Source organism: Theileria parva (assembly GCF_000165365.1).
Source record: "Theileria parva strain Muguga chromosome 3 map unlocalized ctg_530, whole genome shotgun sequence".
In the NCBI taxonomy this organism is placed as follows: domain Eukaryota; phylum Apicomplexa; class Aconoidasida; order Piroplasmida; family Theileriidae; genus Theileria; species Theileria parva.
Genome location: NW_876245.1, coordinates 116,854 through 139,030, shown reverse-complemented (window position 1 = coordinate 139,030; position 22,177 = coordinate 116,854). Strand labels below are relative to the sequence as shown.

At 28.7% G+C, this 22,177-nt stretch overlaps 12 protein-coding genes across 12 annotated transcripts; 3 read left to right on the top strand and 9 right to left on the bottom strand.

Annotated features, from left to right (window-relative positions):
• On the bottom strand, positions 1-979 carry TpMuguga_03g00070 (uncharacterized protein). Its single transcript, XM_757996.2, has one exon. It carries the CDS (start codon positions 887-889, stop codon positions 41-43), a length of 849 nt encoding a protein of 282 aa, XP_763089.1. The 5' UTR covers positions 890-979; the 3' UTR covers positions 1-40.
• Positions 980-1,059: 80 nt separating this feature from the next.
• Cnot3 (NOT2 / NOT3 / NOT5 family protein) lies at positions 1,060-1,769 on the bottom strand (the record flags this gene model as incomplete). The annotated part of the gene is made up of 5 exons (XM_061305620.1): positions 1,060-1,115; positions 1,178-1,331; positions 1,402-1,598; positions 1,634-1,672; positions 1,727-1,769. 5 exons carry the CDS (start codon positions 1,767-1,769, stop codon positions 1,060-1,062), a joined length of 489 nt encoding a protein of 162 aa, XP_061160954.1.
• Positions 1,770-1,815: 46 nt separating this feature from the next.
• On the bottom strand, positions 1,816-2,256 carry TpMuguga_03g00068 (putative integral membrane protein; the record flags this gene model as incomplete). Its single annotated transcript, XM_061305619.1, has 5 exons — positions 2,157-2,256; positions 2,046-2,119; positions 1,949-2,012; positions 1,865-1,908; positions 1,816-1,831 (listed from the first exon to the last, which is right to left on the bottom strand). Exons 1-5 carry the CDS (start codon positions 2,169-2,171, stop codon positions 1,816-1,818), a joined length of 213 nt encoding a protein of 70 aa, XP_061160953.1. The 5' UTR covers positions 2,172-2,256.
• Positions 2,257-2,358: 102 nt separating this feature from the next.
• On the bottom strand, positions 2,359-2,911 carry TpMuguga_03g00067 (Alba family protein; the record flags this gene model as incomplete). Its single annotated transcript, XM_757993.2, has 3 exons — positions 2,359-2,547; positions 2,591-2,753; positions 2,846-2,911. 3 exons carry the CDS (start codon positions 2,909-2,911, stop codon positions 2,456-2,458), a joined length of 321 nt encoding a protein of 106 aa, XP_763086.1. The 3' UTR covers positions 2,359-2,455.
• Positions 2,912-3,095: 184 nt separating this feature from the next.
• Positions 3,096-3,740, bottom strand: TpMuguga_03g02675 (uncharacterized protein; the record flags this gene model as incomplete). The annotated part of the gene is made up of 7 exons (XM_061305897.1): positions 3,640-3,740; positions 3,560-3,601; positions 3,473-3,528; positions 3,365-3,440; positions 3,262-3,332; positions 3,165-3,227; positions 3,096-3,125 (listed from the first exon to the last, which is right to left on the bottom strand). Exons 1-7 carry the CDS (start codon positions 3,731-3,733, stop codon positions 3,096-3,098), a joined length of 432 nt encoding a protein of 143 aa, XP_061161743.1. The 5' UTR covers positions 3,734-3,740.
• On the bottom strand, positions 3,741-6,223 carry TpMuguga_03g02285 (RAP domain protein). Its single transcript, XM_061305851.1, has 8 exons — positions 5,760-6,223; positions 5,415-5,632; positions 5,153-5,384; positions 4,985-5,122; positions 4,785-4,954; positions 4,599-4,748; positions 4,106-4,567; positions 3,741-4,045 (listed from the first exon to the last, which is right to left on the bottom strand). The coding sequence occupies exons 1-8, from the start codon at positions 5,884-5,886 to the stop codon at positions 3,770-3,772; spliced, it is 1,773 nt and encodes a 590-aa protein (XP_061161742.1). The 5' UTR covers positions 5,887-6,223; the 3' UTR covers positions 3,741-3,769.
• Positions 5,930-8,362, top strand: cysS (cysteine--tRNA ligase). Its single transcript, XM_061305618.1, has 12 exons — positions 5,930-6,209; positions 6,253-6,444; positions 6,479-6,552; positions 6,584-6,903; positions 6,933-7,218; positions 7,248-7,431; positions 7,473-7,631; positions 7,666-7,773; positions 7,814-7,977; positions 8,006-8,069; positions 8,099-8,251; positions 8,281-8,362. The coding sequence occupies exons 1-12, from the start codon at positions 5,955-5,957 to the stop codon at positions 8,326-8,328; spliced, it is 2,007 nt and encodes a 668-aa protein (XP_061160952.1). The 5' UTR covers positions 5,930-5,954; the 3' UTR covers positions 8,329-8,362.
• Positions 8,334-10,064, bottom strand: TpMuguga_03g02215 (putative integral membrane protein). Its single transcript, XM_061305839.1, has 3 exons — positions 9,400-10,064; positions 9,284-9,367; positions 8,334-9,250 (listed from the first exon to the last, which is right to left on the bottom strand). Exons 1-3 carry the CDS (start codon positions 9,821-9,823, stop codon positions 8,409-8,411), a joined length of 1,350 nt encoding a protein of 449 aa, XP_061161741.1. The 5' UTR covers positions 9,824-10,064; the 3' UTR covers positions 8,334-8,408.
• Positions 10,065-13,597: 3,533 nt separating this feature from the next.
• On the top strand, positions 13,598-16,082 carry STP2 (Sugar (and other) transporter family protein). Its single transcript, XM_757990.2, has one exon. It carries the CDS (start codon positions 14,557-14,559, stop codon positions 15,982-15,984), a length of 1,428 nt encoding a protein of 475 aa, XP_763083.1. The 5' UTR covers positions 13,598-14,556; the 3' UTR covers positions 15,985-16,082.
• Positions 16,083-16,303: 221 nt separating this feature from the next.
• STP2 (Sugar (and other) transporter family protein) lies at positions 16,304-18,005 on the top strand. The gene has a single exon (XM_757989.2). The coding sequence runs from the start codon at positions 16,506-16,508 to the stop codon at positions 17,925-17,927; it is 1,422 nt and encodes a 473-aa protein (XP_763082.1). The 5' UTR covers positions 16,304-16,505; the 3' UTR covers positions 17,928-18,005.
• Positions 18,006-18,056: 51 nt separating this feature from the next.
• Positions 18,057-21,281, bottom strand: bms1 (Ribosome biogenesis protein bms1). Its single transcript, XM_757988.2, has 8 exons — positions 20,744-21,281; positions 20,244-20,711; positions 19,303-20,178; positions 19,165-19,272; positions 19,040-19,119; positions 18,836-18,945; positions 18,377-18,805; positions 18,057-18,345 (listed from the first exon to the last, which is right to left on the bottom strand). The coding sequence occupies exons 1-8, from the start codon at positions 21,199-21,201 to the stop codon at positions 18,070-18,072; spliced, it is 2,805 nt and encodes a 934-aa protein (XP_763081.2). The 5' UTR covers positions 21,202-21,281; the 3' UTR covers positions 18,057-18,069.
• A 159-nt stretch (positions 21,282-21,440) lies between these two features.
• TpMuguga_03g00060 (uncharacterized protein) lies at positions 21,441-22,022 on the bottom strand. Its single transcript, XM_757986.2, has one exon. The coding sequence runs from the start codon at positions 21,930-21,932 to the stop codon at positions 21,504-21,506; it is 429 nt and encodes a 142-aa protein (XP_763079.2). The 5' UTR covers positions 21,933-22,022; the 3' UTR covers positions 21,441-21,503.
• Positions 22,023-22,177: the final 155 nt, after the last annotated feature.

Sequence of the window (22,177 nt, the reverse complement as noted above, 5' to 3'; positions counted from 1 at the left end):
TTGTGATTATAAAAAGTAAGTGTGGGAAATGTGTGATGGGTTACTTGATCAGTTGGAAAACAAAGCCATATTTCTCACACAAATCGATAAAATCTTTACGGGTTAATTTGTCATTTAATTTGGTCTCGTAATCTAGGGAGAAGGGGAAAACACCCAAAAGATCGTTTTCCTTTATGCAAACCTCCTCACAACTTTTAATTTCAGTTAAATTGTTGTTGCTAAATAAAACTATTTTAGTCCTGGGTGGTGGACTGAGTTCGAAAGCGGAGAGAATATAAAGATTTCCTCCGTAGGAATTAAGCACTTGGAAGAATTCTTGCCAGGCGTCAAAATATTTTTTGCGATCATGTTGGAACTTACTCTTCATGTACTCTCTGACATTGGTTGAAATTAATTGTTTCCCGTCATTATTTTCATAGTGGTACTTTAAAATTTCTCGGTCAGGCCTTATATAAGCCAAAACTCCATCCATGCAGTCGGGCTTTTCAGTTGTGTATTTGAGGTAGAGAGACCCGTTATTTTCAAGAGAGTACCCCAAATATACTCCATTTCCAAGCTTTAAATTGTTGTATGAATCATTTGCTTTCGGTATTTCCCCTTCAATTTCTTCAATTGGAGGCGGTGGAAGGGCGGCAACAGCTCCTCCTATGCTAATTCTCTCAATTTGCTTCTTTTTAGTCTTTAAATGCTTTCTAGTTTGTAAAACCCTCTTTTCCTCCTCAATGGGTTCTGGAAGTTCCTTTTTTTCAGTCTCCTTTTTGACTAACTTAGCCCCTACAAATGGATCCTCTATCATTAAAACGGATTCCGTGATTTCCTCTTCTGTTTCTTCACTATCTTCCTTCTTTTTACCACAACAGTTACAACAAATTTTATTAAGAACTTCCATCCTGTACCATACTTATCATCCACTGATGATACAATAAAAATGATCCGAAAGTACACATTTGCATTCAGGTGCAGATCAAAAGCAACTTTGCGCCTTGAGTCTCACAACTCGTTAAAATACCAAGTAAAAATAAATATATTAAAATATATTAAAAGGGAATACTCCCCTAACTAGTCCAGGAAATTGTAATGGAAAGTAAAATCGTGCTTAATCACCCTTTTCCACTCTAAAATACCATCATCTATGTGAAATCTATAGTATAACTAGTTTAGAGGTGTAAAATAGAACCTTCCGGGTCAAAATATACGAACGTTCCTTGTTCAAAGGTCTCAGTAACCTTGGTGGGCGCCTCAGCCCTCTGAAACCACGCCAAATACTTTTTATGGAATCTCCACGATAATCTCCTCAACTCCTTAGCAGCCAGTTTCTGCTGTATCGTGTTCTAAATCCAACATTAACCGTGGAGAATTATGTAAAAAATGGGTGAGTAACTAGTTATTGAGTAAACTAACGGGGAGATAATAGAAGATGAAGAAAAGAGTATCTTCACGGAGTCTCAGGTAAAAGGCTGGTGTGGCATAGTTAGTGAGTGGTCTTTGAGGTAAAGAGGGTGGAGCTTTCCAGGGGTTAACTGGAGTATATGGCTTTCTGGGCTCAAATACACACCTTAGAGCCCCTAACTCAAGAAAAGTCTTTAACCTCGAAGCTTCTATAATTAAATTTAAACAAAAAAATCACCCCTACTTGATTCAATTTTTGCCTTAAAGGCAGAGTTTCTCTGCTCTAAAATTGGTTTAAAAGAATTATCAGTAAAATAGTTAACAGTAAAATAAATACCTCCGCGAGTATTTCGTCTCTCAAAGTTTATATTTTTATTCATTTTTATATAAATTAAAATAAATAATTCAAATTTAAGGTGGTCTTAATCAGTATTTCTCCTTCCTATGGGAAATTATGAGTACGAATTAAGCTTACTCGTTCCCTCCCAGTGACATGTGAGTATATAGTACGGGATCGTTCTAAGAAAAGGTTAGAAAAATAATATTTTAGAAAAATTACCTTGAATGTAGTAAAGAAAAGATATAAAACTAGAACTAGAGCCAACAAAACAGCTAAACAAACTCTAAAAGTCAAGGTTATGAGAGTTTTCAGGTACCCTGTGGTTATGTGAAATTTAATAGCCTCTGGCGGATGTGATAAGGCATTTTTTACAGCTTTTGCAGCTTCCTTCTAATAAATTTATTAATTCTTTAGATAAGTTCCTAACGGGATCAAGAGACATTGTAAATCATTACAAATTACAATCCTATGCGAGATTGTAATGAATTAATTTATCAAGAAATAAATTATTTATTTGGAAGTGAAATTTAATAAAATTTCGTGAATATGTAATAGAATGTAAAATAAATCTACAAAAGCATAAAATACACAAGGTGGAGCAAAAAACACGATAATTAAAAATATAAATACACAAATTAAAAAGAATAAATATGGCCATTTAAAAAATTAACAAAATATTGAATATCTTGCTAATTCAATGGAAACAAATTAAGATTCGAAAACAGTCTAAGATTTAGCAACAATGATGTTAATTTTTGGAATGTGTTTTTTGACTGTGTCGGAATTGTAGTAAGAAGTCTCAATCTTCTTAATAACACCTACAAAAAATATATATAACATAGCTTAGAGAGGGTAACATACCAACTTTACGGTTTGAGAGAAGCATTGCCGTCTCAATAGCGACCTTAATAGCAGTTCCCAAACCGGTTACGAAAATTTCATCGTAGGAGAGATGGTCATTCGCCCCGTTGAGAAGTTTAATGCCGATATTGGCGTAGAAGGAAGAATTCTTCGAAAGTGAAACCTGCTTCAAATATGAACAAAATAAGCCTCAAGAACATATATAATGGTAGTATTGAAATAAATAAAATTAAATATCTTGGGGAGAGGACTTACAATTAAAGAATTTGGGGGCCTAGTGCCCTTTTGTTTGTTATTTTCTTCAGCATTTTCGCCAGTCATTGTGATGATATTGTGAGTGATATTATAGTGTTTAGAGTAATGAAATGGCGTGAATTTTGACTGTTTACTGTGTATAAAGAGAAATTAACTTAAAATTCTGTACAAAAAATTAAATAAGAGAACGGTGTATATTTAAGTGTGGGGAGTTGGTTTTCACAGTTTTGGTAGTTACCACTACTTCAGATTAACTTAATCCATGATTTGAAGACATTAACTATAGATTATTATGATGTTTAGTTAGTTATTTTCCAACCATTTCTACTTCGTTTGCATCTGCTCTGTAGAAAGCTATCCGAGATTCTACGTCTTTTAATAGCTATAAAATCCATTTAACATTTTTAATTAAGTACTTTGTACAACATCTCTCTCTTGTATACAGGATCGTTAGACGCAACCTTCTCATCATAAATTACTTCATTTTCTAAATCAAATAATAGATAATTACTTCATTACCTAATCTGTTATTTCCCGTTGTGTTTGGCTTAAGTTCCATCATTTTTTTATACAACCTTTCGTAATCAACCAGAGGCTGAAAATAACATTTTATTATTAATAAAATACCTTGGGTGAGATTATCACTACTGGTGTTTTCACCTCCTTATCCTGTTCACTTCCTCCTAAGTTAATATGTGTAATTTGTCCTCATACCAGTGCTTAAGTTTAGTTTAGATTCATCATCCTTTGGGAATTCTAAAAGTATTAAAAATATTTCATAGTATATATAATACCTATGTTTAAGTGGATTTGTGACGAATCCTTTTCAGTTTCATTTTTATCACATACAATTAAGCTGACATATATAATAAGAGGTAGAATGTACATTTAGAATTTACTGAAAGTGTGTAAGAATGTGGTGTGTTATAACGTCAATTTGGGTAAATAATTTAATTTCGACTCTTTATTTAAAATTTTATTCCATGCATAGTGAGAGATTGGGGTAATGTTGTAATTTAGACTAGTTATATAGTACATTTTTGACAACACCTCAAGACGAGGTACCTTGCCCGGTGGAATCCAGGAACATTGAAAATCCAGATGATCCGAACTCAAGAAATCTTCCGGAAACGTTAAAAATAATGAATCGCGAGAACCTTTTATTAAGAAAATCTTCAATTTACCTTGAATTACTTCAGTCTGTAATGATTAATTAATTTAAAAAATAACTTAATGACAAGTATATGTAAAAGTAGTTACCTGTATCTCTATATTAAGGGTTTTTCTTATCTGATTTATTAGTATATGTGGAGTAGCATCAAGTTCTTCGGCCGGAAGCATATCAAAAATTGTATCAAGGTGTGAAATGTTGTGAATTCTTTCCATTTCATTGATACTATTTTGTATCTTATCCATTAGCATCTTACTAGTTTCAGGGCTACAGGTCAAGCCATCGTTGCAAAACTTTAAAAATGAAATTAGTCCTGTTTGAATAATGGTTGAATCATCTACGTTTTCTGTTTTAACTCCTTTAAAATCAATCTTCTCAAAATTTTCCAATATCCAGTGTACAGGTAACTTAGTTAGCAATGGAATCAACCTGGTATCATCAGAATTGAAAAGTCCTTCAGAAATAAACAGATTAAACAGATCATGGGTGGTCTTAGTAAATGATCCATTTGCTATATATTCCAAAATCTTAAACTTGTAGTCCTCTGTAACCTAAACGAAAGTTAAGCATATTCATTCTTACATTGGGAATTTTTTCCATATCCCCCAAATTTATGCTCTTCAATTTATTCAAAACTGGGATCTGTTTAGAAGGAAATTTGGAAAACAAAACCAAAAGGTTAATTAATGTGTCAGTTTTTAGTGAATCAACATTGATTAAGTTTATGTAATCCTGTAATAATAGTATAAAAGTTAGTTAATCTCGTACCTCTGGAACTTTTACCCCAATCTTGTGTAAATTTAAACAAAAGCTAGGTAAATCAATATTCCCAACATCATTTTTCAAGTTTTTTTCGAAAAGATGGATGACTTTCCTGTTAGTATAAGAAGAATTACTAAAGATAAAGGATAAAATAGCAAGGTCATTAATTCCAACATCTAATTAATTATTAATTTTTCTAAAGGAACCTTGATTAATATATGATTCACAAAGAGTGTCAAGTAGTTTCACATGGTAGTGGTTGAGTATTACACAACTAGCACATATAGTTCTTAGTTGTTCAAGGGTAAAACTCTTGTTTGTTATGGAATATTGAACCAACGTTTCTGAATATATTATCCATGAATAAAACTTACCCAAGAGATCGTTATCGCAAGATCCAACTTTGGAAAAGGAAACCAGTAGTCTAACTATATCAGAAGGAGTGGCTTCAGCCAACCTTATTTTAAATGAAATTGAAATTTTACATAACAAATTCCAAGGGTCTATTTGTGAACTACCAGAATCTAGCAGAAGTTGATTTGAAATAATAAATGTTGAAATTATTTCGGCAACTTCAGAAAGCTCTGTACAGTTGTAACTTTCGCACTGAAAACAGAATTAAACTCAAAAACTTACACAATCATACAGTTTATCCAAGAGATTTGCCAGAAAAGGAACATCAGCTCTGCGTAAATCATAGTTTAAATAGTCATAAAATGTATTTAACCCCCTCAAAACCCTCAAAGTGTCCTTATAATCGAATGAATTAAACAGGTTTTGGGAGGTTTGTACGAATGTATCCCAGATTCTTATATCACTGTTTGCACATTTAGAAACATCAAAAGCAATCCTTCCTAAATAAGATAAAATGGGAGATTCTATAAATTATATAATCCAATTTAAACATAATAATGATGTATAAACAAGTAATAATTATTTAAAGTTAATTCTTGGAAGATATAAGAAGGGAAGTAGTATTACCTAGTTGTTTGGGTGTAAGAGTTTTGATCAAATTAGGATCATTTCCAGAGTTTATAAAAGTGGAGATATTTTTAAAATTAAATCTAAAAAAATATTTATATGTTACATTTGTAAGAAGTCTGTTCATTTAATATATTAACTGGATTCCTGTTATGGTGTACGATTATTATAAAAAGTTATTAAAAATGATTACTTATGTTCTTTTCAACTTTATTTCTGTATATATTTAATGTTATGCTTTGTTTAAGGGGTATTAATACTTTTAAACTTATTAATAGGGCTTTTGTCAAAGATTCTATACATTTCAGCAACTACTTAGACTTTAAAAGAATGGCGAATGAATCAGAACTCAGAAAATGGGAAATCCCCTCTAAAAAAGATAAATTTTTAACAGGTTTATATGTTAAAAATTCATTAAGCCCTTCCTCGAAGGTGGAATTCGTCCCAGAGGTACCTATAAATTCTACGTATATTGGAATTCTAATGTTTATAGGAGGGAAGAAAGGTTAAGTGGTACACCTGCGGCCCAACTGTATATGATGTAGCTCATATGGGTCATGCAAGAACATATATAGCCTGTGATACCATAAGGAGTATTTTGGAGAATTATCTAAATTACGACTTATTTTTTGTCGAAAATATAACTGATGTCGATGATAAAATCATTCAAAGAGCCTTAAATGAGGTATAATATTTTATAAATAATTAAATAATTTTAGGGTAAATCGTATTCCGAGGTTTCTTCACATTGGGAAAGGGAATTCTGGAACGATATGCTTTCACTTGGTGTCAGGTAAATATTAATTTATTTATGAATTTTTCAGTTTACCTGACTGTATAACACGTGTTAGTGATTATATGGTTGAAATTGTGGATTTTATTAAGAAGATACTCGACAATGGATATGCCTATGTGTCAGATGGGAGCGTTTATTTTGATATTGAAGCCTTTAGAAGTAGCGGGAAACACGTCTACGCAAAACTTGAACCAACAAGTTTTAATGATTTGAACCGTATTTTGGATGCTGAAGGAACACTTGGGGAAGTCTCAGTAAACAAGAAATCAAAAAGTGATTTTGCCCTTTGGAAGAAGTCAAAAGTAAATGAACCATCTTGGGATAGTCCTTGGGGAAAGGGGAGACCAGGTTTTTATATATCTTTAATAAAATTTTAGGATGGCATATTGAATGTAGTGCAATGTCAACATGTATATTTGGCAAAGAGGTTTTTGATATACATTCTGGAGGAGTTGACCTCCGATTTCCGCATCATGACAATGAAATAGCTCAATCTGAAGCATATTTTGATAGTAATAAATGGGCAAACTATTTTCTACACTTCGGCCACTTACACATACATGGTTTGAAGATGAGCAAAAGCCTTAAAAACTTTATATCAATTAAAGAAATGTTAACTAAGTACAATAAAAGACAGATCCGTATATTATTTTTAAACTCAAGGTGAGATTTTTAGTGTTTATTTGCCATAGATATGACTCAACTTTGAACTTTAATTCTGGTCCTGATGGCATGGACGAGCCAGTGTCAATTGATGAAACATTTTTCAACTTTTTTTCAACACTAAATTCAAAATTGTCAAGTTTATCAGTTGATCAAAAGTGGTCAGAGGATGATTTGAACCTCAATAAAGAATTCGAGAAACTTAAATCAAATGTATGTTTTCATGTGTTATCGTTCCCACATATGTATCTTAGGTGCATGCAGCATTCCTGGACAATTTTGACACACCCAAAGTCTTGTCAAATCTTTGTAAATTTATTTCAACTGTAAACACTTTTATATCTGACTCCAAAACGCAAATTAAGTATACTCAAGCACTCTTGTTTAAGCAGTACCTGTATCGCATCCTTGGGGTAAGCTAACCCAACAGCTGAGTATGGTTTATAGGTGTTAAAACTGGTTGAACCCGGTTGTGAATACGGTGTGGAAAATAAATCTGAGTCATCAGAAAATGAAAAGTCACTTTTGAACGAATTGGTTAACTTACGACAGAAGGTTATTTAATTATCTTTTTGTAAACTTAACTTAATTATAGACCAGAGCATTTGCCCAAGCAACTCTGAAGAATAATCTTGATTCTGAAGCCACCAAAGATTTGTTAAAACACTGTGATCATTTGAGGGACCAAAAATTGCCAAATTTGGGAATAATTCTCGAAGATTGTGATGACGGAACTAGTGTTGTTAAGTACAAATCCCTGTAAGTCAGTGTCCTTGTAATTTTTTAGACAGGACCAACAGCTTGAAAAGGCCCGGAAGGAATTAAAAAAGGAACAAAGACTCCAAGAAGAGGTATTTTAGTAAACTTTTCATTTTTTTAGAATGAAAGGCTTCAAAGGCTGTCAATTCCCCCAGAAGAATTTATACACAGAACATACCCAAACAAATTTGGAAAACTAGATGAAAATCACCTTCCTTTGGAGTATTCTGATGGTACCCCAATTAGTAAATCAGAAAGAAAATCCGTTGAGAAGGTTTGTTATATGCCTTTTATTCCCTTCAGATAATGGAGAAGCATAAAAGGCAATACTATAAGAGGCTGGAGACATAATTCAATGTACCATATATTAATCTAATGGACCTTATCATATATTATATTTCCTAAATATCCATATAACTTGTGTCAAAATATTATTTGTTCAACAATGTGAGTAAAATGTGTACGTCGTTAACTGATAAGTTTCCAAAGTTCCTTGACAAAATGTAGTCTCGAGAAACTCTACTTTTCCTTAAACTTTTTTCAATAATTTTTGAAATCGAATAAGGAATAAATAGAGAACAGTAGTATGTAATAGTAATAACTTCAGATACAACCTTTGATTCTCGAGGGATCGTTTCTTCTGTTATTTTTTTTGAATAATACTGAAGAATTGCATTGGAGCCCAGAGTTGCTTTTGATATAAGATAACCGTAACTTAGACCTGAAACAATTAGTGCTGTTAAAACAAAGGGAGGACTTCTACTAATCGCTATTTTAGCAGTAAATGTAGAGTACATTATTGCTCCATTTAAAGTTATAATGGCAAATATTAAAAAAAATAGGGGGATATCTCTGAGAACAAAAAAGGCAGTATCTATTGAATCACCTGGCTTTGTTATAACTGTCTCATCAAAAAATAAACCTGAATTTCTGCCTAAAAATTCACCAAATGTATAAGAAATTGAACCTCTCAGTTTAATAGGCATGGGAAGTTCAAGCAAGAATGGTATTAAACCAGTATGAAAAATGTATTTTACTGAGCAAATGTGATACAGAATAAACCTTGGATAGTAATACTTTAGATATTTGAAATTCTCTATTTTTTTATTTGCAATTTTTTGAACGTCATATTTTTCGTTATCCTTAAGAGCATCTTCATCTTTATAAGTAATAAACAAAATAGTAGACCAAACGGCACCAACGAAAGTGATAAATGCTTGTAAGCAATGACAAATAACCAAATTTAACCTGGCTTGTTGAATTGTTTTAACGCCTATCAGATTATTCAAAATTAGCTGAAATATACCCATAGAAAGTGAAAAGGCTGAACGTGAATTATTAAAAAGGAGATAGGCAGAAAACAAAAAAAGTTTTGAAATAATATGAGGACCTATAAATAATAATGATGTAATAAAAACTTACATGTAAAGGATAATGACGACCTAAATATTCCCAAAAAGAAAAAAATGCAAATGAAAGAATTACGTGCGTGGATAGTTGTCCCGTAAAAACCGATTAAAATATGGCATAAATGGCACAATAGTGATCCCCAAACGGAACCGATAAAGATATAAAACTCGTATCTGCCGCCCAAAAATGAAAACAACAAACCGATAATTGTTAGGGACATATTGTGGACAAGCATAATATCATTAGTGAAATTTTCACATGAAAATACTTTTTGAGCAAGTAGACTACTATCTGTATTAGGATATACAGACATTCCTAGTAGAAAAAAAAGGAAACTATTTCGTGAATGGATGTACTTTCTTTTGTCTTCTGATATCTCTCCTTCTTTAGGTCGTTTTTTATGCATCTTTCTAATTTTACTGGAATCAGAATGCATTGTTGGTAATCGTAATAAATTATTATGTTATAATGTGTGAATAATGTATCAGTGTGAATTATTTTTAAAATATTAGTGAAAATTAAACTTCAAAATAAATTTGTGGATTAAAACCAAAATAAAATATTAAAAATAAAAAGAATCGACATATTTTTTACAAAATTCGAATTAAAACTACATTTTAAAAATTATAAAACAAAAATAACTAGTTTAACGCGAATAATTACAATTATATTATAAATTCATGTCGCTAACTAAGGATTCCATGGATGGGGAAATAAAAAATAAATTATTAAAATTATTGAAATTAATATAAAAAATAAAATCAAATAGATGAATATTTAGCATTAATAAATTTTATTTAAAAATTGGTATTATTTTTAAAATATATAAATTTCTTGAGTGAGAACCGGTATCACATACATGTTGAAAGAAATTTTTTTAAAAAAAAAATAAATAATAATCTATAAATTAATTAGTTTATAAGAATAATTAATAATAAAACAGTTTAAACTATAAAAATAAATATAAAGTAAAAAAACAATATACATGTATGATAATACAAACAAGTGAGATTAAAAATTAAAAAAATAAATTTTTTAAAAATAATAAAAATAAGTATAAAAAAGAACATTTTATGTTGAAATAAGAAAATAATAAATAATATAAAATTAAAAAATACAAAATACAAAATTAAAAATATATATAAAAATTAAAAAATAAAAATATATATAAAAAAATTGAATAAAAATTGAAATATAATGTATAATATTATATATAAAAATAGAGAAAAGAAAAAAATAATTTTCATAAAAATTTAAAATTATAAATTGAAAAAACAGTGATAATAAAAATTAAAAAATAAAAAATAAAATATAAAATATAAAAATAATTAAAAATAATATATAAATTATAATATATAATTTAGTAAAATAAAGTAAATTTAATGTGTATATATATATATATTATAATTATGATTTGATAAATAATATTTTAAATATATACAAAAAGAATAAAATAATACAATAATATATAATAATATATATTAAATTAAAAATTTATTTTTGATATAAATATATAATAATGTATATTAAATTAAAAAAATAAAATATGTATATATATAAATTAAAATAAAAAATAATCTTTAATATAAATAGTAAAAATATATAAATTTGATTTTAATATATAAAATAATATATATAAAAATAATGAATAAAAATATTATAGATGATAGATATTATAATAAATATAGGTAAAATATATAAAATATATTAATAAATAAAATTATAGGTTAATAATAATATAAAATAATATAATATAATTATAAAATAAATAAAAATACAAATAAATAAATAAATAAATTTTTAAAAATTACATTTTATAATATGTTATATTATAATAAATAAATAAATTAAATAAATATAAAATTATAAATAAAAAATTAATTTTAATAAAATTATATAATATAATTGATAGATATTAAAAATAAAAATAATAAATAATAATGTTAAAATATAAATAAAATAATAAAGAAATTAATATAAAATTAATAAAATTGTAATATTAAAAATATAAATAAATTCAATATATAGATATATTTGATATATAAAATTATATGATCTGATTTAATAAATTGAATAATATATATATAATAGTAGATTAAATAATAATAAATTAAATCAAAAATATATAGTATAAAAAATAATATAGATAATCATAAAAATAAATATTAAATATATTTAGTTAAATATTATTATAAAAATATAATTGTTATATATTTAAATAATATTGAAAATATTATAAATAATTTTAAAAATTAAAAATAATAATATTATATATATTATATATAAAACAAATTATAAAAAATACAAATCTATTAATATAATATATATAAAAATTTGAATAATAATTTAAAAAAATAAATTTTTATTATAAATATATATTATAAAAATAAATGAGTATTAATTATTTATTTAAAAAAAATAATATATCACTTTTTTATATATTTCGATTTATTAGTTAATTATAAAATATATGATATTTAATTAAATGATTCTAGAATATAAAATTAAAATATATTATAATACAAAAAATTATTATTCATTATTAATTAAATATATATATATAATAATAATAACTTTAATATTTATTTATATATATATAAACATTAAATGAAATAAATATAATTTTATAATAAACATATAAAATTTCATTATTTATATAAATATTATATTGATTAATTTCTTTATATTAATTTGACAATATATATAAATTTATTATTTTTAATTTTTTTAATATTTAATTTATATTTTATATATATATAATTATAATATTATATATATAATAATATTTATTAAAAATATATTATAAATTAAAATTTATATATATAAATTAATTTTATTTATTATTTATTATTTATTATTTATTATTTATTATTTATTATTTATTATTTATTATTTATTATTTATTATTTATTATTTATTTAGTATATATATAATATATTTTATTTAATGTTTATTTATATATATAATATAAATTATAATTTTTATAAAATAATATTAATAATGTTTATACACTAAATGAATAAATTTTTTTATTCAATTATATTTATCTTGAATATTATATAATATTAAAGTTAATTCATTATCAATATATATATAACTGAATATTATCATTTTAAAATTTTAAATAATATTCGTATTTATTAATAAATATTTATTTTTAAACTAAATTATTTATTTTAAATCTTTAAAAATTTTTTTATATTTATTTTAATAATTTCTTATTAGTTTTAATTAATTTTATTTTATATATTAATATAAAAAATATATTAATTATCTTAATTATATATATAATAAAAATAATAAATTATCTCATATATATTTATCTAATATTACAGTATATTTATAAATATATAAAATAATTTTATATAATATAAATATTATATATATATATATATATAATATGACTTTATTTTATGTATATTTCATATTTTATTTTAATTTTATTTATTTATTTAATATATTAATAATAAATTTATTATATTTATTATAATATTTGTTATTTTAATATAATTTTAATATATTATATATTATCATTTTAATTATATTTATATAAAAATTATTTTATATTATTATATTTTTATATTTTTATATATAATAATATTATTTTTTATTTATTTTTATTACATATAAATTAATTTTTTATATATTTATATTCTATTTTTATTCTAATTTTACTAATATTTTTTATATATTTATATTTTATTTTATTTTATTTTATTGATTTATATATATAAAATTAATTACTCAAATAAATATATTTTTTGATTCAATTATATATAATTTGTTTTTATTAAATTTTATTATATTTATATTTATTTTCAATTCTATTCTAATTAATTTATATTTATTTAATTTAATTTAATTTTTTATTTTTTATTTTATTTTTTAATCTTTAATATTTATATATTATTTTACTCTAAAATTTTTATTTTTTATTATATTTTTTATATATATAAATAAAATAAATTTTACTTATTTATATTAATAAATTATTTTAATTATTATTTTATATAATTTTTAACTTATTTTATTTTTAAATATATTTTATGCATTAATTATATATTTTAGAAATTTTTTTAAAAATTTTTTTTTAATTTATAAGTCATGGTTCATATACAATTTTGTCATGAAAATTAGTTTATATAATTAATTTTCCAAATTTTTTAAATTTCTTTTCTTTTTAATTATTTCAATTCTATAAGTGGTTAATATATTCCTTATAATAGTAAATCGTATACTCAACACATCAAAATTTTTATACATTAAATTTCTCTATTTAAACTGTTTTTCTGATTATGGAACACTCAAAATTCAAAATAATCTTCAATTTAACTCAAATACATGCCTTATATTTGAGGGTTGAAGTAACTCTAAGGATTACATCACTTATGTGTACATTCTCACCCAAACAAATGCGATTTTTTCAGAGTAATGAATAAATCTAAAAGGTTCTAAATAAATTAAAATTGGGTTTAATTTAAAATAGGCTGATTAAACAGTAACTAATCTAGAAATAGGATGAATTAAGTTTTAAACAAATAAAACCTGTTTATTATCCATTTATTATAATGAATAATAAGAAATACGTTTGACTTTTGTATATAAAAATTTTTTAAAGTTTTAAACTCTAATAATGAGTGGAATCCTTGGAATGGAACTCCATGGCCTTAAATGTAAATCCAAACTTGGCATAATGGATTCCCGGGATAAATCTAGAGTAATTGTAAAAATTAAGGAGTACAGGGAAAAAATAAAAATGTAAAAATGGAGATGAAGCTACACACCCTGCAGCTTACAAATGTGTTGGGTTGAAACATGTGTAAACTGGAGAGGATCTAAACCGGTTTAGGTGGTTAAAGAAATTTCAAATATAAATAAAACTATTTAACTGGTCGATAGAAAAAAAGGATGCGAAAATTTTTGAAAATTATCTGTACTTACACCCCACCCAGGAAGTACAGGCAAGAGGAAAAAAATAGGAGACGGTGTACAATAATTAGTAAATTTTAGTTTTGTTTTGAAATTTTATAATTTGTTATTAAATTCCAATTTGGATTCTTAAAATTTAATAGATATTACTTGATTATTTTGATCAGTTGAAATCTATTCAACAAAAATTTTTTTGTATTATAGCCTCACTTTATTGTAAAATATTTTTAGATTAATAGAATGAAGGTTAAAACGTCTAAATCGTTGATTTGTGAAGCAGCTATTGGAGCTCTTGGAGCTTTGTGTTTCGGATTGACAGTCGCTGCCCTTAATACTACCAAGGAATTTGCCATAGTGGATATGGAATGGTGTAAAGGAGAAACCGATATTTATGATTGTCCAAAGTCTCAGTTGTTCGCTGGTCTTTCCAATGGTTCAACTTTCATTGGAGCAGCTTTCGGTTCACTTCTGATTGGTTTATCTGGAGGAATAGGAAGGAGGGTCACATTGATGATAGTTAACTGGTTCTTTGTTGTAGGATGTATATTATCTACTGCAGCCGTAAATTTTGCTATGCTTTTTATTGGTCGTTTGATTTCTGGATTCGGAATTGGTCTGGCTGCTGTTATACCGGTATTTTTGGTTGAAATATGTCATCCTAAGCAAAGAAAGTACTTTGCTGTGATATACCAACTGTTCATTACCTTTGGTTTACTGATTTCGGCAGGATGGCAATTGGCCCATGGTCGTGTTGTAACTAATGTTCTTCAGGATGGAGTTACTCCTTTTAAACTTAGTATATGGGATAAGATTGTATGGCGTGGTACACAGTTCTTACCAGTGTTTTGTTGTATAGCCTCACTAGTCTTAATTCACTTCGTAGTTCCATTTGATACACCCTATGAATTGATTTCAAAGGGTAAAACAGAAGAGGCTCGTGAAGTCATCGAAAAACTTCACGGAAAAGAAGAAGTAGATGAGGTATATGATGAATTCGATAGAGACCAAGAAGTTGCTAAATCAACACCAAGTATACCACTGTTGAGGGCATTTAAAACACCAAAGTATAGGAAGGTCATTATTCATGCATTTGTATTGGCAGCCATCCAGCAATTGGTGGGAATTACTATTTTAACCTCTAACGTTGCAAAGATATTCACCAAGGTCATGGGCAGGAATTATGGATCTACATTGGCATCATCCTCCATGTTTTTAGTTAACTTCATATCGACCGTCGTCCTCACCTTTGTCATTGGTAAATTTGGAAGAAAAACATTCTTGGTTTGGGGTATTGGTTTCTCGACCATCTTCATGGCACTGTCATCCTTCAGTAAACCAATTGGTAAAGAAGCCTCATGGGTTCCCATAGTCTCTTCTATAGGTTCCTTCGGTTTCATTATTGGTTTTGCGTTTGGATTGGGAGGAATAGTATGGGTATATCTCTCTGAGGTATTTGCAACTGAATACAGGGACGGAGCACTGAGTGTTGCCGTTTTCATCAACTGGTTATGCGCTTCGCTTACATTAATTGCATCCGAATTTTTGATTTCATACTCAGAAGTTGTTGTAAGTATAATTCTGTTTGCATTCTCATTGTTCGGTCTCGTCTATGTAATCGTATTCATTAAGGAGACCAAGGGGGTTCCAATTGGAAAGGCATACGATTAAATGCAGTAATAATTGTTTAAACAGTTAGAAAACTTAACGCAGTAATGAACAATTCGTCTTAATACACAACCTGTAATGTAGTATTCCACATGTTTAAATACATACTTCGTAACATGATTTACCGATAGATTAAATAAAGTTTAATTAGTATTATTTTTATCTTTATTATTTTTTGTGTACAGATTTATATTTATAGAACTTTCACCAGCTATTACGGGTGGTGCTGTCTTGCTGTTTCGGAACATGTTCATATGCTTTCACTTTTGTGAATTCTTTACATTATGTACCATATAACCTGTATTTCATATAACAATTAATTTTTTGATAATATTTTGTAATTTTAGTAATAATAATTTGTAATTCTAATGTAATATTAAGTTTTCTCCTATCGAGACTAACCTTTAATTGGATTCCTAGCATTTCACGTTATTTCACGACTAATTTTAAATGAACACTATCTACAATAAATATTTTTCTAATACAACACAAATTCAATCGTATAATATTTGTATATTAGCAATATGATTCCTAAAGCTTCTGGACCCCTGATTGCAGGAGCATCCATTGGAGCTCTTGGAGCCTTATGTTTTGGTCTAACGTCTGCGGCACTTAATACCACTAAAGAATTCGCAATAGTAGATATGGGATGGTGCAAAAACGAGATCGATATTTATGATTGCCCAAAATCGCAATTGTTTGCCGGTCTCTCTAACGGCTCAACATTTCTCGGAGCTGCTTTTGGATCACTTTTAATTGGTATTTCCGGGAAAATCGGAAGGAGGATCACTTTATACTTAATAAATTCATTCTTTGTTGTTGGATCTACGTTGTCCGCTTCATCTGTAAATTTTATTATGTTGTTCATGGGCCGCCTCATTTCTGGATTCGGAATTGGTCTGGCTGCTGTTATACCGGTATTTTTGGTTGAAATATGTCATCCTAAGCAAAGAAAGTACTTTGCTGTGATATACCAACTGTTCATTACCTTTGGTTTACTGATTTCGGCAGGATGGCAATTGGCCCATGGTCGTGTTGTGACCAATGAAGACAAAGGGGGTCCCTTTGTACTTACCACATGGGATAAGGTTGTATGGCGTGGTACTCAATTTTTACCAGTGTTATGCTGCATAGCTTCTTTGATTCTAATTCACTTTGTTGTCTCATTTGATACACCATATGAATTGATTTCAAAGGGTAAAACTGAGGAAGCACGTGAAGTCATTGAAAAGCTCCATGGAAAGGAAGAGGTCGATGAAGTCTTTAATGAATTCGACAGAGATCAGGAAGTTGCCAAATCAACCCCAAGCATACCTTTATCCACAGCAATCAAAAATCCTAAATACAGAAAGGTAATCATTCACGCATTCGTATTGGCTGCCATTCAACAGTTGGTCGGAGTGACTATCCTTACGTCAAATGTCACCAAAATTTTCCTTAAAGTAATGGGTAGGAATTATAACTCCACTATAGCTTCGTCATCGATACTTTTGGTTAATTTTGTGGCAACTGTCATTCTTACTTTCATTATTGGTAAATTTGGGAGGAAAACATTCTTAGTCTGGGGTATTGGTTTCTCGACCATCTTCATGGCACTGTCATCCTTCAGTAAACCAATTGGTAAAGAAGCCTCGTGGGTTCCCATAGTCTCTTCTATAGGTTCCTTCGGTTTCATTATTGGTTTTGCATTTGGTTTGGGAGGTATTATGTGGGTTTATTTATCCGAAGTTTTCGGGACCGAGTATAGAAACGGTGCCTTGAGTGTTGCTGTTTTTATCAACTGGTTATGTGCCTCACTTACCTTAATTGCATCCGAATTCCTAATTTCATACTCGGAAGTTGTTGTAAGTATAATTCTTTTTGCATTCTCATTGTTCGGTTTCTTTTACGTTGCTGTATTCATTAAAGAAACTAAAGGTGTTACGATCGGAAGGGCGTATGATTAACTGTTGTACAAATTGTTTTAAGCCGTTAGAAAACTTAACGCAGTAACAATTCGTCTTAATACACAACCTGTAATGTAGTATTCAAATCTTCATACAAATTCTATTTATATTCATCTATTTTATGTATATGTTTGTATTAAATTCAATCTAAAAGTAGTTTTGAGCGTTTTATTCTTTCTTTCTTGGTTTGTTTTGCATATTTAGCCTTTTTAATTTCCTTTAATTTTGTTTTTCTGACCTCTTGGAGCTTTCCTTCATCCAGATCCTTCTTAATCTTGTACTGCTTAATAGACTCCAGACGCTTTTCCAGCCTATCCTTCCTTATGGTGTGCAGTTTCTGCAAAGTTCTGGCTATTCTCTTTTCATGCTCAGATGGGTCAACAGTAACAGTAATATCATCTTTAGGATGTTCAATGACCTATAAAGCAAGTTATTAAATATATAAAAACCTTTGGTCTGGATGAAAATGCCAATTTTTCAATGACTTTCTTCGGTATCTTAATCTCATTAAATCGACGGACTGGTCTTTTAAGTAATTCTTTCCTCTCATACTTTGAATCGGCTTTAATTGGTTCCTCTTTCTTAAGTTCCGCTATCGACTTTACTCTTCTGAATCCTTCAGAATCCAGAATTAAGTTGTAAAATCGCTTCGTTTCTACGTTAACCCACGATTTTAAAACCACAATGTCCGATAATAATATCTTATCCTCAAAAGTTGCTCTAAATGCTCCGTTTTTCTCAATGGGCTTTTTTATTTGACCTCTTATTCCAGATGAAGTTTGTATCTTTGAACCAATACATTTTATAACTTCCAGCTCCGAATTGAACATGTTCTTAATGAAACATGTATTTTTCATGATCTTATATGCTTCTCCCTCCTGTATAATTTAAATTGTTGTAAAACTTACCAAATTGAGCTTTTTAACTATCTTATAGTTCTGGTCAGTCCCAACTATTGACCCTGTAGCGGATATTCTGTAATTAGAAATCCGATCCCAATTTTTAACAGCCAAGACTCCTAAGGCATTTTTTACATTCTATGATATTATACATAATTAGTATATATTCAGTATATATATATATAATATAGTGAAGGTATAGAGTAAAAATACCAAAATTGGGAGGTGATAGTGGTCCATAAATGTTGGCCAAACAGTATGAGTGGGTAGGTGTATACTTGAGCATTCTTACCCTATAGAAATGTTAGTTTTTAAAAACTAAATATTAAAATTTTAACCTTATTTGATTACGATCCTCCATGCAGTATATTGGTATGGATTGGAAACGTCTCCAGCCTATTGAAAATAGCAAAGGATCATTGGTTTTCAAAATCTTAGGTGCCCACCTGATGAAAGGTCAGAAATTTTTGTGTTACCTGTGTCTCTTAATTTTCAGCTGAATGAACCCACAACCCTGTTCTGAGTGTTGTAAAGAGCCCAAAATTATTGGTCTGAGCTTGGTGTTTACATTTTGCAAGAATTCCGGGGGGATTCCGGCGACACATATCTTGACAAACATACCCACATTCCCTGTGTGGTCAAGATCCAAGGTTTCTTGGTATAATTTTTTCTGCTCTTCTTCCTGAATTTTCTTAAACTTTTCACTCTCAGGGTCATTTTGAAGGTTATCTTCCTCATCCTCTTGGTTTTCTTGATCAGAATTATCAGCTAGGTTTAAAAACTTGGACTCCCTTAGCAATCTTAGCTTTTCACTATCCCAAGTTTGATCGAAATCTTTGTTTAAAACTTTTGAAAAGTCCTTCAAGTGTAAGTTCTCACTTTTACTTTCCCCAAAATAAACACGTTGACTAATCTCGTCATATATCTTGATTTCATCTAAATTAGGTGATTCAGATGTATCAGATGAATCATCTTCTCCATCTGACTCATCATCGGATGAGTAACTAGTATCATCATCTGATTCATCAGCACCATTAATTGATAATTGATCATTTTCATACTCTGAATCATAATCATTCACAGATTCATCCGATTCGGAAGCATCATCAACAGTATACCCATTGAGGACAGTTAGCTCAGGCTGGTTGGGTTTCGAGTCATCGATTTTCTGTAGAGTTCTTACCATTCTAACAGCTTCAGAAACTTGAGCATTATCTTCATTCGGCATCTCGGTAAAATGTTCTTTAGTTTTAAACATTTGAATGTACATGGCGTCATCATCTAACATCAACGAACCAACGTCACAATAGGGAGCGTATATATTTCTATTCTTGTCCTTCAAAGTTCGGTCCCTATTATTAAATGTAAAACTAATCTCAGGTTAATAACTAGATGAATAAGATGTTTTAGTTAATACTTGGACTGTATTTCACATGGGTCCTGCATGTTAGTCACTGAGTCAATTGTGAAGTCCCCAGCACCTGGTATATGTATCCCATTTGTAGTATTAAGTTTTCCTCCGTATACATATCCATAGAAAAATACTTTACATGAATCATCTTTAGTCTCTATAATCTCATGCCGCAGGCTCACTGTGTATGGATGCGATAACCTCCAGTTGATAGTAGGTGGTTTCTGGGATGAAATATACCTCGCTAAGTTTAAAACTTCATTTTTCTTATACCGGTCATACTGAAGTCCCGTGAAATAAAACATCTTTGCCCCGTCGTATAACTCTGACCAGAACCTCTTTTTCAAAATTTTCTTAGTTCTTCTCATTGTTTTATTATCTTTAAATGAGTCTAGATGCGTGACCACTCCTATAACTCTAGGAAGACCGTGAACTTGCATCATATTTACAAACTCAAAAGTTTCCATTTCATACCTAAATAAATAATCAGAAATACTTAAACTTACCCATATGAACCATCTACCATAACAATTGCGATATCAGCTATTTTGCAACAATCTATCATGTCAAGCATAGAGTTTCCGCACTCTATAAGAGTTATCCTGCGTGATTTTGAGGATACTAGTGTTATTGGTCCATTTATATTCGTAATGTTTCTTTTAGAATACTGCTTCACTAGGGAAGTTATCATAGTGCTTTTTCCTACACTCTTTGGTCCCTGGACAACCACTACTATTGGTGGAGGAACTTCAGGTACTTTATAGATTCTCGGCCTTCTCAACCGCTTTTCTTCAACCTCGCTTGCGTGTTGAAACCTTCTGTGAACTGACCTCCTTCCTCCGCTGAAGCTGAAGGCCTTTGTATTTTGCTTCGAGGGCTTTTCCAAAGGGGTTTTAGTTTGTTTTTTCTTAACATTTTTCTTTTTGTGTTTCTTTTTTGGTGGATCTAACACCAAAGCATCCATTGTTTTATTTATTTACCAGAAAAGTGTTTAATATACATTTTTAAATATTCTAAATTAATTTATACAAAAATATAAATACATAAAAATTGCCATAAACTAAATATCTGGCATCACTAACTCACATTACGACACTCTTAACAAGAATCAAAAAATATTTTATAAAACTTTAAAATTTTTACAAAGATAATTAAATTTAAAATTATTTTAGTGTAAATCAATAATATTTAATAATATCAGTTGTTTTGTTGACTTTTAAAGTATTACGATTCTTGAATTCCAAAAATAAAATTTTAGGAACTCATTCAATATGCTTCAACCTGTTCCTCAAAAGCTCTTAGGTCATCTAAAACTTGGTGTTCTAGCTTATTTTCCAGTTTTCTAAGAGTTTTATCATCCACTTCATGAGTATGGCCTCTACCTCCTCTATGCCTTCCGTGATCATTACGTCCAAATACTCCCCTCTTGTGATCCCATGGTTTGTGTCCCGATTCGTAACCTTCATCCATTGCTTCTTCATTTCTTAATTTTGTCATTTCACGATTCAGATCTTTCTTTAAGTCACCTTTCATTTGTTTGTAAAGCTGTTTTTTCATTTTCCTGTCAGCTTTTTTCTGTTTTAATTTTTTACTCAGCTTGCCCATTCCCAAAAATCCCTCCTCCATTTGTTCTTTAACTGCGTTTACCCTAAAGAGTAGCGCTTGTACTATTAGAAGCATAATCCAGATTCTCATTGCCCCAATTTATCTGTACACATCTGATTTAAAATTTATTTTTTTGTCAATTTAAATTATTTAGTTCAAAAGAACTGTAACGGGTGTAAATTATTATAAATTCTCAAGTTTTCTGTCATAGCACCTGGGAGCAGTATCTCTGGTGTCATACCATTTTGTCTAACATTGAAATCTAGCCTCCAAAAAAATAAATAATTGCCTTCCAACTTTTAAAATACTATAAAAAATACATATATATTATATAC